Source organism: Gopherus evgoodei, chromosome 6 (genome assembly GCF_007399415.2).
Source record: "Gopherus evgoodei ecotype Sinaloan lineage chromosome 6, rGopEvg1_v1.p, whole genome shotgun sequence".
NCBI classification, from domain to species: domain Eukaryota; kingdom Metazoa; phylum Chordata; order Testudines; family Testudinidae; genus Gopherus; species Gopherus evgoodei.
In genome coordinates this window covers 32,871,406-32,890,335 of record NC_044327.1, presented here as the reverse complement: position 1 = coordinate 32,890,335, position 18,930 = coordinate 32,871,406, and the positions used below count along the sequence as shown (strand labels likewise).

At 40.4% G+C, this 18,930-nt stretch overlaps 1 protein-coding gene across 9 annotated transcripts in view; it reads right to left on the bottom strand.

Annotated features, from left to right (window-relative positions):
- Positions 1-18,930, bottom strand: part of FOCAD (focadhesin) — a 221,207-nt gene that overhangs the window by 102,739 nt on the left and 99,538 nt on the right. For all 9 annotated transcript variants that reach the window (XM_030567748.1, XM_030567746.1, XM_030567747.1 and 6 more), the window contains one exon: positions 17,097-17,223. In XM_030567748.1, the coding sequence (XP_030423608.1) occupies positions 17,097-17,223 (127 nt within the window). The remainder of the gene's footprint in view (positions 1-17,096; positions 17,224-18,930) is intronic.

Below are 18,930 nucleotides of genomic sequence, written 5' to 3'. Positions count from 1 at the left end.
GGATTATACCCTGGTATGTCACATGTGTTTAGCATTTATAGTTTTGCAGGATCTGTACTCTCTAGTGCTTTACATGATTAAGATCATAAAAGTGTTAGTCTGTGCAAAGCATATGAGTGTTGATTGCTTCACAACTGCTGCACCCCCTGAAAGAGTTATACTGAAACCAGAGTTTTGGCACAGGAGTGTGTTTAAGTAACTGAGGTATCTCAGGGGTCAGTGCTGGTCCCAGTCCAAGGGCAGGTGGGCTGAGGAGCCCCATTTCCAAGAAATGGTAGTAGACAGTTAGTGCCCTGGCAATGTGCCAGAGAACCAGTGGCAGAACCAGTTCTGCAGCCTGCTGAGGCTCCAGAAGCTTAACATACCCCAGGGGATCCAGAGCACAAGGGATTGGATTTCCCCTCACAGCAGTCTTTGTGGGAGACCAGGAAAGGCTGCTTCTAGGATCCCTGACATGAGTCCAAGGTATTTCTCAAGAAAAAACAAGAGAATAACTAGGAAAAGTTTTATCTGAGGCCCTAAATATGGATCTTAAAGTAAAGCCAGTTTGAAAGGAGAAATGTTACATACAGTATACCAACAAGCATGAATTCAACCAACACATGAGAAAGTGCAAGAATCACAGAATCCCTATCAGATAGCCAGGACCCAAACAAGATTTCTGTAATCTGGGAGACAATAATATGACATTATCTTGCAATATATTTCTTTACACTGGAATGGTATTACTAGTTCCAAAGTGCTGTCTTCATTTTTCTTTTCATCACTCTCAAATTTACTGTTTCATAATCAAAGTGAAAATGTTGAATTTTTTTCCCCTTATCAGATCTCTCTCTTGATGGTTGCAAGAACGAAATCCAATAAAAACAAGAATTCAGTGTATTCAAAAATATATTTAGACCAACCATTTTATTACTAGACATGAGATTATTAACGCAATTTATCAAATCAACAGATTGTTAAATATCTCAGAGGAATTGTTTGGAAGATTGTCTTTGAAACTTTTTATAAATCACTCCAAAAAAATTTAGGCCTGGATTCAACAAGGCTGTTAAGCTTATGTTGAACTTTAAGTATGTGAGTAGTTTCACTGAATACATGACAACTTATAAACTTTAAATTATGCATGATGGTTTTAAAAGAGATTTCAGATTTAGATTTTTAAGGCACTGTTACCAAATTAATTAAAAATAGATTTTAAACGGCATCTGTTCAGCTAATAGTTGCATCTCAAACTCATGCTTATAAAACGTTTATGTTATGCCACCATGTCTGAGAGGAAAAGATGAGAAAGCTGTAGTATTCAGGTTGATTTAAAATTTGAGCATACAGCTTTCATAAAGCATATTTAACGCAGACTTTCTAAAGAAGGAGGCCATGAATGTTTCCTTGGCTCTGATTCACAGACAGCTGTAGGTATGGTTTTGTACCTACAGGGAAAGAAAACCAGTTTCCTAAATAATTTGCCAATAACTGTCGTGATACTTCCAGAAATTCAGGAGAGGTCCTTTTTTTTTTTTTTTTTAATTTCATCCAATGCTCAGTCCAACAAAGGAAGAATTTTATGAAAGTTTAGGGCTATGAAAACAGAGTTATCTGATCTTTTCCTAATAAGAGCTAGAACACTGCTTTCACAATTGAAGGACGAAAGTCAGTGGTGCAAACCTGGGCTGTTTTGATAACTTGGCAAGAGCTTGAAGGCTGCACCTAATTTGCATATAATTTTATAGTTAAAAGAGGAAGGATGATCTTGTGGGTTTTAGGACAGGTCTGGGAATTAGGAGACACCTGGTTCTGTCTCATTTGAGACACTGAGCAAATCAACCTTTCCATGCTTCAGTTTTTCCCAACTGTAAAATGAAGTAATACTTACCAGCCTCACAGGTGTGTTGCACAGTTTAGCCAATGTTTGTAAAGTAGTTTGAGCTCTTCAGATGGAAGACACTCTAGGAGCGAAAAGTATTCTTGCTATGTAATTTTATGAGAGCTAAATGCACAAACTTATTTTTTGTTTGTGCAGTGGACATAGCACTGCACAGATAAGATAAACAGAGAATGTGCTTTGAAGGCTGCAAGTGTTGGCATAAAAATGAGAAAACTGGCACTGCTCCACTGAACCCAAAAATTCTTAATGTCCAGCTCTCTCCAATGTGCGCACACACAGAGAATATTGTTCACGTCTGTTAGATAAGTGTACCACTTGTTTTTTTCAGAAGTAATTGTTGAATTAAGCAGTTATTTCAGTGACTGTGAAAACACTCTGGAGAACCATTTCAAATCTGTAAAGATGAAGCTTTTGGGAATGCCTATTAAGTTCATTTTAGGAACAGGCATATCCATAAATACATTTTTATGGTAACTAATGTTGACAGCTACCGAAAAATAATCTCACTACATGTTGAGTGAAAATGACACCCATCTACCCCCATTTTCAAAAACATCATTCTCAAGAATTAGAAAGACCAATACTACTTCAGTGTTCACAAAGACAGAGAATTCTTCTAGGATTTGAAGAGGTATAACTTTTTTATGCGCTGGTCATTTAGGAAATGAGGCATCTTGATTTATCATGTGGAGAAAAATTTAAAAAAAATCAAATGTATATTGTGGAGTCTGCTCAAGTACTGTAGTTCAGGAAAAGTACAAAACTAATAAGTGCAGCAAAGCACACTTTCATGTTGACTTTCTTATGAATCATTTAAGCTCTACAGCTTGAGTAAACCATAAAAGGGACAGTACTCTGAAAACAGCTTCCATTTAGTACATAATTAAGCCACATTCATGTCCAATGGCACATCACATGCAATGACCAGACACGTTATTTATGTTGTGTGTTGAATTCCAAGACAGAACAAGGCAGCAAAGACTGAAAGAACAACAGTATATAACAAATGTCTTCCTCTATCAACCAACATAATTTTTTTTGAGGGTATATATTGCTTCTTTGCTGTTGACATGAAACTGTGTTGTGGCCCTCCATATAGTACTAGCTGTCACATCAAACATGCATAAAAGCCTTTGAAATACAAGTTAGTCAGGAAGCCTGAGGTCTACAGTATCACTTATTCTACAGCATAGCCATGATACCAATATTAGCTGTGAAAAAATACCCTACATTGTAGTAATCCTACAGAAGACAGAGCAGTACCATGCATGCTTAACTTGCTTCCTAGAAAAATATTAATAAAATACGGTCCACACCATGCTACCTGGGATCAGTTTATTTCATACTGACTTGTGTTCTGATGCCCCGTACCAGTGATACAAGGGTTCATAAGAAAATGTCAAACCCAGAAACCAATATGAAAACAAGATAAGAATTAAAAGCAAACTGAAAATCCTGTTTGGATTAACATGACACTTTTGGTATTTCCTTTGGAACAGTTCTGCCAGGACTAAAATCACAAAAACAAAGAAGGATTTGTATAGATTCACACAGGCCTCTAATGGCAACACTATACTTCTGTACCAAAATTCCCCCAAGACAGATTTACAAGACAGACCATAATGGTTTGTTGTAAGTATGGTAAATGAGTGGCTTAGAGTAAATGCCCTCTCAGAATACCAAAATATATCTTGAGATAGCAGAACATAATGAACATTTCCCCCCAGTAAAAATATAATATAAAAGGGTTGAAGTTCCGTGCAGAATGATGGCTAGTTTTCTGAACTCCATATAGTCAAACATACTTTCAAGTATCGTTCAGCTTTCTCAGTTTTGTTTTTAATCTTTGTTCATGTTTTTTCTGTTTTGAGTTTTCTTGGTGACTGAAGATGGGAGGAAAGTTAAGTTATATCCCCTTTCCCTCATTTACACAGAGGTTCTGTTTTATTCTGTATGGAAAAAGTGGCACACAGAATAAATAGGATTGATCCATATAATCTAGCCCACTTGTGAGGGATCTGAAAGGGAAGTCTGCAGGCTCCAGTTCAAAGAAGGCTGGGTCTTGAGCGGGTAATCTTAGCATACCAGGGAACAAGCTGCATATTACAGAGAACAACACGGCAAGACAGTGAGATTCAGGATGCAGATCTTGAAGCAGGATGGCATCTCCATGTTCTTAATTAAGAAATCTGAAGTTCTGCAAACTAAGTTGTCTATATTGGAGAACAGACTGAGTTGTGTTTCAAATATCCACTAAATGGAGATCCTCAAGGGCAGAAAGAAGGAAACTCTTGCTACATTGGAGAATAATTTGAATTACTTATAAGTACCATTAACTCCTGCTGTGTGCATCTTCCACCTTTCTGCAGAATCTCTGCAATCTATTCCTCAGATCTCTGTCTACCACTAGTGCCAGGACAAACGTAAATACTTATGCAGCTATTTTTACTGTAGCAAAAGATGTAAAGGTATAACCGCAATAATTTTATAAGAAAAAAATATCTGAGATTGGAATCCACAGAAGGGGTTAACTGCTGATACACTTTGAATTACTCTTGTAGTGTAGACAAGCCCAAGCTTAGATCAGGCTGTGTTAACTCGTATACACCTAGACCTGCTAAAGTGAAAAGGTGTTATAAAGTGCCTACACTGGCAAAAATTTAATTTAGTTGAGTTAGTTAACAAAGACTGACTTAACCTCAACCCATTTTTCTAGTGCAGTTGCACCACTGGCTTTAAATAGGGTTGCCAACTTTCTAATTGCACAAAACTGAATCATTGCCCCGCCCCCTGCTCCGCTCCTTCTGAGGCCCCGCCCCGTCCCAAGGCCCCCACTCCATCCTTCCCCGTCACTCACTTACCCCCACCCTCATACACTCCCCCACCCTCAAACAGGCTGGGACAGAGAGTGGGGTGCAGGAGGGGGTGAGGGTTCCGGTCTGGGGCCAGAAAAGAAGGGTTATGAGTGCAGGAGGGGGCTCTGGGCTCGGGGGTGGAGCTGAGAGGTTTGGCGTGTGGGAGGGGGCTCTGGCCTGAGGCAGGGATTTGAGGTTTGGGAGAGGGTATGGGCTGTGGGCTAGGAGTGCGGTCAGCTCTGGGCTGGGGCAGGAGGTTGGGGTGTGGGAGGAGGTGTGCGGAGTGTGGGCTCCGGGAGGGAGTTTGGGTGTGAGAGGGGACTCCAGGCTGGGCAAAGGATATGGGAATGGGTGCTGGAGGGACTGCAGGTTCTGGGAGGGGCTCAGGGCAGGGACGCGGGAAGGGGCTCAGAGCTGGGGCACGGGAGAGGGTTCTGGGAGTGGGCTTACCTCAGAGGGCTCCCCAGAAGCAACATGTCCCTTGGCTCCTAGGCATGGGGTGGCCAGGCGGCTCTGTGCAGTGTGCGCTGCCTCTGCCTGCAGGCGCCGCCCCTGCAGCTCCCACTGGCTGTGGTTCCCAACCAATGGGAGTTGTGGAGCCAGTGCACAGGGCAGGGGTAAGTGCATGGAGCCCCCTTGACCATCCCTCTGCCTAGGAGCCAGAGGGACATGTCGCTGCTTCTGGGAGGCGCATAGAGTGAGGCAGGGAGCCTACTAGCCCAACCAACCGGACTTTTAATGGCCCGGTCAGTGCTGATGACCAGAGCTGCCAGGATCCCTTTTTGACTAGGCATTCTGATCAAAAACTGGACACCTGGCAACCATAGCTTTAAAGCTCATTGTCTATGTGTATTTAAGAAAAAAAGGCAACTATTTTTGAGTAGTTAGCAGCTAACATTAGATACTTTTATCTGTTGAACTCCAGTGGGCTTCTAGTCTTACAAATAGCTGACAAAAAGGGAATGCTAACGCCCAGCACCCAGAATGTGAAGCCAGACCATACTAGACAGTCAGAAGACAATGTAATAAAGGATGGGTGATATGACTGATTTGGAACTGCCCTGTGACAATTTGCAATATTGGTTGGTTGGTTGGTTTTGGGGGGGGGGGGTGTGAATTTATTGGGTTATCTCAACAACAGCATTTGGAAAAAAAAAAAAAGGCAGGAAGGAAAAGAAGGGCACAAAAAAAGCCAACCCTCAGAAAGCACTTGATAGTTGTTCAGGGACAATATCAGTACCACAGACCCTGAGGAGTCCGGCTTAGTCTCCTGTTGAACCTACAGAAAGGACAAAGCCCAGGAACAGAGAAGAACAAAAGAGCTGCAGAAATAGGGACTATAAAGAGAGATAGTGGTTGATCAGGGGAAAAAGACTGAAACATCAGGACTCCCATGGATGTATGTGAAGAAGTTAGCCCTGCCTAGGTTGTGATCAGAGAATAGTAAAGCCTTGAGATAACAGACATGCTTTTCTCTACTGCTAAAATAATAATATTTTTGTTTTAAGGAAGCTGTCCAATCACTGTATACCACTGGTCACCAGCTCTGGAAGAAAAGAACCACAGCTGCCCAAATTCAATCAGACCTGTGGTGTAATAATGGTAGATACACAGGGTACCATAGTTCAGGGCTCAGTCCGTGAGTTGCATATCTGCAAAATTCCACCTGGAGACAGAAACAAGGCCTGATACCTGAAGGAATGTGCTCACAGGGACAAGTGGCTTGAGGCTGAAAAGTTTTCCATAGCAGCTGATGATAGTTTGTGTTTGACAAGATGCAATTACCCAGGAGAAATTTAACACAGAACTGTTTTGCTGCAGCTCTGAATCCTGTGCTCTGCATCCATGTAGCACAGCATTCTTTACTTATCTTCATGGATTAGGTATTACTGCCTTTTTAAAAAAAAAAGAAAAAACAACAACAACCCTATCAACTGTTGATTCCTGGATTAACTCAATGCATTCAATTCATTATGAAAAATGGATTTTAAAAGCCCTTCTTCTGGTTGAAGTTGAGGGTTACATCTATTGCAAACCCAACGTGACCTTAAAGGAATTCTTTCATTAACGTTTGTATACTATTTTTTAAAATACTTGTAAGTACATATTATTTCAGTTCTATTACAGTTTTCTAACCACATACCAACCACACAACTTCTAAATTGTGTAAGCATCTCTAATGCAGACTGCAAAAATCAAAATTGACTCTGCTCAACTGAATACAGCCATTAATCAAAAATATGCAAGCTATGCTGCACAGTTTGTAATGATAGTAAAACAGAAGTATACACCACTAAATACAGGCAAAGTAAATGTGGAAAGTCAACCTAACCATAAAACTTACACATGCTCAATGAATAGTTGTTTGGATACCAAGGAAACCAGCATCTCCTCATGTACATATGACATGATAATACAATCTTTAATTACACGATCGCAAACCATTTATCAAACAATACAATATAATACAAGCAATGTTTGCTACACTTTTAGAGATCTCATACACTACAGTAATTTCAATGTCATAAATACCCAAGTATCATCTGACTTTGACCTTGTTTGAATTGAGCTATTCTGTATTTTAATTGTTTTATCATCAACCACACATGTATAATTTGGAAGTCCTTCACATTCACAAATATTTTTATATTCAATTTCCTAGGATTTTCAAAAGAAACAAAGGAGTTAGGGGACAAACCAGAAGATTATTCCTCAGCTTCTAAAGGCAGTTTTGCTAGTGGAGCTTGGGGCTTCCTTTAACCCACTGTAATACAACCCCAACTACCTGCAAGTTGAGGGGACACCCATAACTTTTAGATAATTAAAGACCTGCATAATGGGCACAGAGGTACCAGCCAGCTACTGGGCCAACACCTGAGTTATTATAAATCAGTTAGCTTCCCAGAGATTGCTGGCTAGAGAGTTACACTCTTATGGAACTTACAAGCTCAGCAGGACAGAAGCTTCAAGTCCCGCTGAATTTAGAAATGTCAGCAGGACAGAGTGGCATAAGAGCTCTCATCCTTGAGAGACAGAACAAGGATGCTCTTACTTTTGATGGAGAGGCTCTCCCTTTCTCAGCATGTGGTACTTGGGAGTTCTGCTGAATACTGGATTCCATTCAGTGGCTCAGTTAACTAGCCATGCATGCAACTAAACAACTCACCTTAAATGTCAATGGAATTTTCTATTGCCAATGTTTTCCCAAATTAGAAAGGCACATACTACTCTAATGCCAGAGTCACCAGGCAGCCAGCTGAGGCAGGAGCAGATGCAGGCTGGAGCAGGGGCTGGCTAGCATGGAAACAGGCACAGCTAGAACCGGAGAAGTCTGGAGCAAGGGTTAGTTGGAGCTTTAGTAGGCTAGACCATGTCCAGTCATTGAAAATACTGGCAATGGGAGTGTTCCCAGGCAGGCAGTGATGTTGGACAGACTGGAGAGACTGCTTCACTTAGGAGACTGACTACCTGCCTTGTGATCACGTGGATGAGATCCTGCCTCTGGATGGCCTGACCCCTTGTTGAATGGCATGGGGCCTATCATAAGACTTGCAGGTAACTGCCTCTGATACTTATCACACTCTCTGGCTCATGGATAACTCATCTGATTTAGGCAGGCTCAGAGGTGTCACCTCCAATTACTAATTAAAACACTCTATCTTGAAGTATGACTCAGAGTTATAGGGCTCCCATGACCATTCTGTTTGGACATACAATGTGCTGAATTCAAGCACCATTCCAAATTCAAAGTAACATGGCAACCCAAGGGAAGGCATAAATCTATATAAATACTCTTTATTCACTGAAATAGCATAGTTGCACAGACACTTATCATAGTCTCAGCCATGCTATTCTTTCCAACCCAGTGGTGTTAATTCAGATTATCATGCTTTGCGGCCATTGAGACAGGCTCCTCCGCTGCTAATTGACAAAATTAAAACCTTCCCAGTGTCTGATTTGATCTTTTGAAGATCCCTCAGAGTTTCACTAAGATCCAGAAATTCACCAACACTACCCAGAATAGTGCTTGTATTCTGACATAGGACACTCACACTAAAGTTTTCCAACTTAAAGCAGATGCTCCAATAAGGCACTAATCTATCACAGCTCATTGAACTAATCATATCAGCTCAAGTACGAAAACTATCCATTCTGCCATTCTACAACCCAAAATACAGGAGCCACTTGTGTACACACATTTGAAAATCTGGTGCTCTGTGGGTGGGTGGGTGGATGGGATCTGAAAATCATGATACTATTTCCAAAGCTTGTGTAGTATTGTAATATTTCAGGAGCTGTAACATTTAAGAACACAGTCTAATAAATGTACTGGACATCATAAGCAACTAACCTTAAACATTTACTGCTGTAGGTATTTTATATGATTTTCCCTTGACGTGCTTTTAAAAAAATAATCCTTGTAGCAACAATGATTTTTCTTCCTCCCACAACAAAACAAACAAGATAAAAAGACAAACAAGGCAAATAAATGTTCTGCTTTGCATGCTTCCCACACAAACAACATATTGCATGCATGCGCCCTTAATAGCCTGCTTCCACAATTCAGATTGTTCTAGGACTTACAAGAAGTCATTTTTTCCCTGTTTTAAACTTCTTGCTGCTAGCAAGAATACAATAATAAATAAAGTATGTATGTCACAATAATGCAATAAAACAATAGGAGACAATTTAGAGCCCTACATAAGTTGTATCCATATATAAGTTAAGAATAATGGAGAGAGACAAATTCTTTGATGAAAATAAGCCATGCAGATTCTACAAAAGAAGAGTAAATTGGAAGAAGACTTCACAGCTTACAAACTACTGCTTTGTTTTGAGTCAGACTAGAATTTGCAATAGGTCTTGTCTGTGCACAAATACTCCTTGCCCCAGATTTCTGTTTGAGGAAAAGATGATCTAGTAAATTTTCTGACTGGGAAATGGCATCAAATAAAACATTTGACCCGATCTAAAAATGTAACACTGTTTAACCACATTATTAAAAAATCTCTGGAATGTAATAAATATAGAAGCTACAGCCTACTAAAAAAAACCTACTGTACACAGCTGTGCACTCCGGCCAGCCATTTATGGGCTTCCAGCTATGCCATCAAAATTCCATAATAAATTATTTTTATAACCCTTAAAATGTTAAAATCTAGAATTCTGACTGGCTCCTTTTACAAGGAAATAATTCGCTAGAACTGTCCAACACAGCAGCAGCCCCACTGAAAATCATCCACCCTGCAGTGTTGTGAAGAAACAATGATGGGTAAGAAGAGAGGGAAGAGGTACTTTGCTCCCCAAACACTTCATTTTTAAAAAGTAAATAAATAAACGGTTATAATAGCAACAACAACCTTGGCCTGGCATATTTCCGGAGGAATAGCAGACTGTGATAAACAGCCTGAGGTGAACTCTCCCTGCCGGTCATGAATCCCCAGGAAATGCCCTGTGCCTCAATAGTTATTGCTCAATTGTACAATGCTTCTCTTTGAAAATACAACACCCTCTAGGAACTGAACAAGATGAAAGAGCTTTTCTTCATGATGCCGAGGCGCCTATTAATTTTTGCCGCAACAGAATTGTTGTTGATTAGAAAAAGAATGTTCATAAATCCAGACTCTCTAATCTAAGGCTTTTGGTGCAAGATCTTTGTACATTTGTTTTTGTCTTTATACTCGTTGGTTCTATTTTTGTTTAGATTGACAGATCATTTCCATCTTGAAAAATTAACAACCTTTATAATTTATGGGCTTTCAGGATTTCTGGTCAAGTCAGCTTTGTCTTTGCTTTTTTTAGTCTTAAAATGCATCTCTTGCTGCTGGACAGAACACTGCCTGGAAATCATTTGCTGGAAAGGGAAGTTTTAGTTATTCAGATCTCCTGATCTCAGGGAGAGGAGCAGCACTGTGAGAGCATACTTTAATTAACTTTCTGTACTGAACTGGGGGGAGGGGAATGGGAGAAGAGAGGATGACATTTTAAGTAAATTTACTCTCTGAGACAAATAAAGCATTTATTTATATTGAGACTTCATGTGGCAGCTGGCACTATCAGTAGTAATGTGGTTACATGAACGAACAGTTGGAGGATTATTTGTATCTCTGTCCTCTCTCAGCTTCTCTGAATGAACCCCCTCAATCTCTGGCCTCATGCCTTTACATGTCCTGAGATGGAATTCCACTATTCTCCCCACTCTTAGACCAGGCCTGGTGGCACAGTACCTGTATATCAACTATGCTTATCCAGAAAGAAGGGGAAAAGAATAGCTAAAGATAAGCCATGCCTCAGCAAACACTTGAGGATTGTTACAGGACAATGGCAGATCCATAGGCGCTGAGGAATCTGCCTTGATCTCCTGCTTAGCCTATCAAAATGGTTTTGACAAGAAGGGCAAAAGCCTGGGAATTTACAAAAACAAAGTGACTCTGGATAGATTAAAAGGGGCACACTTGCTTTCACGCTCTCTCTCTCAAAAGAGAAAGGGAGGGAGGGGAAGTAGTTGTTTGGGAGGTATTTGGGAAAACCAGACTGACACAGGCATTCACTGAGGTGTTTGAAAATGCTAAGTCTGCCTAGGTCACCATGTATGGCAGAGCTTTAGGTAAGATACCAACTAAACAAAGTGGGTTTGGCACCTGCAGTTCTTCCCTTCAGGAGCCTGTGACCAGTGATGGATACAGTGAACAGACAGCCTTCTTAAACCAAACTGTTGTTTATTCTCACAGGAGAGGTGAAGCATAAGAGAAAAAGGATTTTAAAACAACAAATAGTCTATATGCACATCTACCTTACCTACAGCCCTGCCATCACAATAGTTAGCTAGGAAGGCCTAGCTTCTTCAGACACAATAGCAGGAGCCTGAGTCAGTCTGGTTCCCCTAACAAGACAGAGACAAAGAGAGACTCTTAATCCAGACAGAATCCCTTTGTTCTTGTCAGTTCCCAGGCTTTGCCCTAGTAGGCTCAGCAGGAGGTCAAGGCAGACTCATTGGAGCCTATGGCTCTGCCATTGTCCTGTAACAACCCTCAAGTGTTTGTGAGGCATGGTATATCCTAAGTTGTTGTTCTCTCCTGCCTGCTTGCGTTTCCATATAGGCTACTATTAAACAAAACTGACATATTCATATGGTAAACATCGCAATAACCAAGTCAACATATAGCATTCATAGGTTATTACAGAGCAGCTCTACATCCATCACAGTCATCATCTGAAATGTTCAGATTATGCGCTAAACTACAGCTCCTATTAAAACTTTTTCTAGAACAGTGAACTACAGCAAAACCCATCAGACTTGCCCTCCATTTCGAAGTGAATATATTCATTCAGTAATTTATAGAGCATTTCCATCTGTAGCAATTATGAACTATTTGCAAAAACAAAATTGTATATGAACTCACAATTCATTTTGTATAATAAAAATGAACACTGCTACTATAAAATTTGTGGACAGCCAAGCTGCAAGAATAAAGTAAACAAAATCAACAAAATACACTTGGCACAATGCCCAAAAGTGAGCCAAAAACTTGCACTTTGGTGAACCACCAAGAGGTTCAAGTACAAAGGCAGAAGTTCTGGGAGCAAGAACATCATACTTGATAGTAACTGCCACAGTACAGAAGGATCAGTCTCTTAAAACAGGGTTTCAGACCATTTATGGCTACGCTCGCCTTCACGATACAGCAAGTACCTCACTAGTCTCATAATCTGAAAGTCTTATATTTGCATGTCAGAGAAGACTCTGCTGACTATTTAGACTGTTTTCTATTTAGTCTGTGAGTTCCTAAGAGCTCTTACAATCTACAAGGGCTGTTAACACTTGTCTTACTGTATATGCCTATAGAGCACTTAGCACACTGTTGTGTGAATAGAAATAAAAAATATATAGAACCTTTTTCCAAATAAAAAGCCAAGTTTGTTGCAAATAATATTTAAGGTTTACCTTAGTTCTGAAAAAATTTTAAGCCCAAGAACTGATAGAGTTTAAGGAAAAAAAACTTTCATAAACTTCAAAAAATGGATTCCCCATTTAAAGCACACTGTTGAATTAAAAGTCAAATTGACGCTAACTATAGTTTTATTACTACTTACTACATTACAGAGACCATAAATGTACTAGCTGCCTTGAAGTATAAAGAAGATATGGTCCGTCTTCATTCCTGTCCTGAGAAAATTACAAAATAAATTCAGATATGATGTGACAAAGAGAGCAACAGCAGGGCCGGCGCTTCCATTTAGGTGACCTAGGTGGTCGCCTAGGGCAACAGGATTTGGGGGGTGGCATTTTGCCATCCTCGGCGGCAATTTGGCAGCGGGGGGGGTCCTTCCAAGCTCCGGGTCTTCGGCGGCAATTCTGCGATGGGTCCTTCACTCGCTCCGGGACCTGCCGCTGAAGTGCCCCGAAGACCGGGAGCGCAGAAGGACCCCCTCGCTGCAGAACTGCCACCGACCGGGAGGGAGGAAGTACCCCCCCGACGCAGAATTGCCGCCAACGACCAGGGGCACGGAAGGACCCCCACCTAGGGCATCAAAAACCCTGACGCTGTTCCTGAGTAACAGAACAACAGGGTTAGGGAAAGGATGGATGGGGCAAAAGAACAGGGTTTCGCCAATAAGACTGTGTAGTTACTCAACGAAAGCTAGTGCAAAGCATAGTGAAAACTATCATGGGGAAGTGACAACGAACCAAATCTTTAGGCTGCCTAACAAGGAAAAAAGTAGGGATCTTAGGGAGAAAAAAGAGTTCGTGATCATTAATTTGAGACTGTATCATACTGTACACAGAACAAAAATGAATAAAGGTTGGCCATGCTAACTTAATTCTGGTAATTCCTAAACCTGAAGTGCTTGAATTTGCAACCTCAATGACTATATTTTTACATTCTTTTTGGTATGTGAGTTGAATGAGGAGAAGGTAGTAGGCTTGCACAAAGCAAAGAGACATTAGCGAGAGAAGCAGACGAATATAGAATGGAGGCCGTCAAGCACATCTTTAACATTTCAAAAAGTCTATGATGGTGAATATTCCCACCAACCAGATGAATCAAAGTTCTCCATACTACTGTCAGAGAGACACAGGCTGGTATGATTTCCAGTCCCACACTCTTGTTCATCCATTCTGAGAGTGACAGGAATGCTGTGGAAGGAGCATACTGCCCTGGGAGGGCTGAAATTGGGGTAAGGAGGAGAAAACCTTGAATCTCTCTTCTGGGCATGTCTACACTTACCTCCAGAGCAATCGATCCAGCAGGGATCGATTTACCATGTCTAGTGAAGATGCGATAAATCAACCGCCGAGCACTCTCCCGTCAACTCCAGACCAAGAGGTGCAGGCAGAGTCGATGGGGGAGCATCAGAAGTTGACGTACCGCAGTGAAGACACCGCAGTAAGTAGATTAAGTATGTCAACTTCAGCTACATTATTCACATAACTGAAGTTCCATAACATTGATTGATTCCCCTGCCCCGCTCCCCCCAGTGTAGACCAGGCCTCAGTAGCAACCCTTCTGGACAATTAAAGAATAGCATCTGTAATCCTGGCTAAAGGACCTGAACATAACTAAAACATCAGTAATGCAGGGCCTCTTGTGGCTGGGAACATAAGACTAAGAAAAATACCTGAATGGTGGTGATGAATCAACAGGACTCAGTAAAGGACACAAGGGAAATCTTAACCCAAGGGGAAAAAATTCAAACCACAATCTTAGTTTCTCCATGTATTAAATGTAAAAAATGTTTAAACCTTAGTTTTAATAGCCAATTAATGCACGCTGTTTTAAGACTATCCAACATTGCAATTTCCACTAAACATCAAATTCACTGGTTAGCATAATTTGTCATCTGTATAATTTTTATTTTGCTATACTGCTCCACTTTGCCAGTTCCCTTTTTTGGTCAAAGACAGACGATAAATGTGGAATTGTGGAACAAACAGCAAGAAACCACTTCCAGAAACAGCTTGGAAGAGGTTTTTTTAAAAAACAACTATGCTTAGCATTTTCATTCTTGAATCTTTCTTGGCCTGCATACAACACTTTACACATGAAATCAATTAGAAACCACGATAGATGGCCTCTCAGAAAGTATGCTGACTTCTGTTGAAATCATGCTGGCAGAAAAACAAAAGATTTGCCCAGAATTAGTAAATGTGGCCTGGCAAGAACTACTTTGTATATTTTACAATTTTGACATGCAAGTCAGTGCATACTATAGTTTCATTTAAAGGTCTCTGTTACACAAAAGCAAAAAAGGAAGATTTAGCCTTCTTCATAAATCTCCCAAATGCAAACCCAATGCTCTAAGTGATGTAAAAAATTAATGTACAGTGGCACCTACTTTATGTATACATGGAATACCAAACAATTATTAAGTCCAACTCAACTGAAAACTACTATTCAGATCAAATATTAGCACTATAGCAGGTTTTATTATAATTTCACTTATACAGGAACTTTCACTTGAGCATCTCAAAATGCTTTATAAACATTCGTTAAATATCAGACCAATTTCTTAAGGACTCACCAATGATTTTGGGCAAAAGCCCGTGTACATAGTTGTGCCATTGCATTGACTCAAGTGCAGACTAGGAAGCAGATTCTGAGTGTGCCTTATGCTTCCCCTGCAAGACCGCACAGGACAGGTCACAATCTCCACCTATCTCACTGCTATGGATAGAGAAGTTGGGGCACAGAGAGGTTAAGTCACTTGCCTAAGGTCACACTTTTAGTCAGTGGCAGAATGAGGGAAGACTCAAGAAACTCTGACTAACCACCAAATATACTGTGTCTCAAATTCTTGCTCTGGAGACCAATGTTTAAATACTAATTAGGGGAAAAAAATTACTAATTTTACCCTCATTCCAATACATGGTTGTCCATACCACTAACCCATACAAGAATTCTCTCTGAGAGGCCCAAGGCACAGAATAGTGTGATAGCGGGACTGGTTCCCCAATCCACTGGCTGCACTCCGCCCTTCTTTTTTTTTTTTTGCTCCGCTGGCGACCCCTCACCCCCTCAAGTGTCCCAATATTTTCATCCTCTCATCTGGTCACCCTAAGTGTAACCACTCTAAGCCGATGGGAGAGAGCTCTATTGTCGACTTAATTAATCCACCCTCAATGAGCAACAGCAGCTGTGTCAGCAGGAGAAGCTCTCCTGTCAACATAGCACTATCCACACCGGTGCGTAGATCAGTATAACTTATGTCACGGGGGAGGGGAAGGGATTATTCACACCACTGAGTGACATAAGTTCTGCCAACATAAGTGGTAGTATAAACATAGCCTAAGTGTCAGGACTGAGGCAAAATTAGAACAGGGGTGAGAGGAAGATTTTAGTGTGCCACACAATGTTATTTTCTTCCAGGAAAATAAGGTGCTCACTTTCAACTACCTGGCGGTACCTTGGCCTATCATCTCTCACCAGTGGCATAACACCAGGAGTGTTTCCTGCTTCCCAAAGCGGCTCTTTGGGACAGCCTGTATGGGGCGGGAGAGAGCACATCTCAGACAGAGTCGCAACTTGGGCATTGTTGTCTATCCTGCAAGGCCCAGCAATATCCATAGCTCCTGCCTCCAAATCATGAGAGAGAAAATATGATCTAAAAATGCTAGTAAAGGGACACGCTTGTTTAAATAGTAATTGAGGCTAACGTTGAAAACACATTGATAGGGTCAAAAAGTGTGATGCTCCACTTTAAAAGAAAACTCAGTGATAATTTTCTTGAACCAGATGTTGGTTCTTAGCAGCAGTCTGGAGTCTGTTGTTTTATACAGGTGTTTATTAATTAAATTGCATGCTACTGACATTATTATTAAACATGTACATATTGTGGTAGTCCTTAGAATCTTCAACCAGATCAGGGTTCCATTGTGCTAGGCTTAGTACAAGCACATACGAACTGACAGTCTCAGTCCAAAAGAGCTTACAGTCATAACAAGTGAATAACATAATGAAAGACAAAAGTGAATGAGACAGTCAAAGGGACCAGGGCTAAGAACACAGGGTAACAAAAATTATAGGACGTGTGCACTTCTTAGCCAAATAGAACTATGCACCAAGCCACATCTAAAATTTGAAGGAAAAATTCTTGAGGGGACATCTGCCTGTTGATAGACAAAAGAGTTGTGAAGAGACTTAAAATTCCTGGCCCCGTGTTAGAGGAATATCATAGCAACTGATCAGGGAAGCACTTAGATAAATTCCCGAGTGAATAATTAATAAATAGGAAAAGACAAAAGTTTAATTTAACAGAAGAAAACATGGTACTATTCTATAGCAATGCCTGCTAGAAAATGGAAACGTGCAATGCAGAGCAGTACTCAAAAAAAGGATAGTCCAAATTAACCTTACCTCAGCTTGGCAAAGTGCATGAAGACCTTGTAACACTAAAGCAGCAGGTGTGGCTTGATCAGGTTTTGTGCATTCATTCAATATCTGGGAAATTGCAGCCAACATATCAGCTCCATGTTGATATGGCCTAGTGGAAAACACTATTACATGAAGGCAAAATACTTAAAAAAAAATTCAGTTCCACCTCTCAAAGATTCTTGACATGTAGAGAAATATTTCCAAGCACATATTCTTCTACACAGGACCGCTTCCTATTTAACACTTAATGACTATGTCTTTAAACAACTTGGATAAATAAATCATCTGACTGGATGATGTAAGTACAGCATTGTTTAGGCTTTCTAAGTTTTCTTTCTATAGCCTCTAAATCATTTCCACTGTGCCATCACAAATCCCATTTAAACTTTCAACTCTAATAATAGTGTTCACTTGGCAGCTAATGTTACAGTTACATTGAGACTTCTTTTATAACCCAGGTTTCAGATGCTTGTAACTTCCCAAAAAAATTTCTTTTGACTGAAATATACTATGATCAAAATAAATCTCACATTTTCTACTCTAAAAAGAGTAAGGTTTTTTTCTGTGCATTCATAACTCAGACAGTACTGAATGTCACAAGAGGTATGAATCATCCCAGGTGTGTGGTCTTCACAGAAGACTAGTCTCCAGGTAGATAAGTGGAAGTGGGAGAAAAGACCACACAACACTTACAAGCAAATGAAAAAACTAGTTTTGCATGAACAAGGGAAAAACTACTTTAGGTTTAAAGACAATAAAAAGAGAGAACATAGGACTATGGAATAATGTAACTATATAACACTAATGTTCATGGATTTTAAGGACATAAACTATTAGATCACCTAGTCTGATCTCCAGCATAACACAGGCCACAGAATTTGATCCAGGGTATTTCTACACTGCAGCTGAGAGGTGTGATTCCCACCACAGGTAGACAGATGTGCACTAGCTCAGCTCAAGCTGGCACCCTAAAAATAGCACCATGAATGATGCAACAGTGGCATGGACTAGCCACCCGAGTCCAAGCCCACCAACTCCCTGGGTCTGTGTTCAGTAGACATACTCCCAGTTACCCCGTACTAGATTCAATAACTTGTTTTTGAAAAAAGCATATTTTCCAGAAAGGCATCTGGCTCTTGGATTGAAGACATCAAGAGACAAGAAAACCTACTAATTCACTTGTTAGTTTGTTCCAATGGTTAATCTCCCTTCCTGTTAAAAATGCCTGCCTTATTTCTATTTTGAATTTGTCTGGTTTTAGTTTCCAGCCATCGGTTCTTGTTATGCCTTTCTCTGCTACTTTAAATGTGGAGACTGAATTTCACATGGTTTAAAAATCTGACCAGAGAAAAGTGGTTCTGCTCTAAAATGTGACTTTATAAAAATGGCATTGTGGAGGTTCTATGCTTGTATCTCAATAACTCTACATCAAATGGTCTCAGTTTATAAGTTAAAAAACTGTCAGCCCTGCCAACAAAACCTGGAACCTAACAGTAAAAATGGGATCCCTCTGGTTTATGATGAAACACTAAGCTAAAGATTTTACAATCAGAATTTAGTTCATTATTTGATTAACAATGTGTGAGCCAAAATAGAATCCATCTCACCCTCCAGAGCTGTGCTGACTTTTCAGTGCAACCAAGAATCATAAGTAGTAAAAATTTATTTCAGTCAGTCAAGCAAGCAGCTTTGTCTCTAAATTTACATATGGAGAAGGAATGAATAAGAAGGAGCCTTTTTAATACAATCACTCTTCAGTACGTAACTCCCATTTACAGCGCTGATTATGCAGACATTAAAGTACATGGTGAAATCA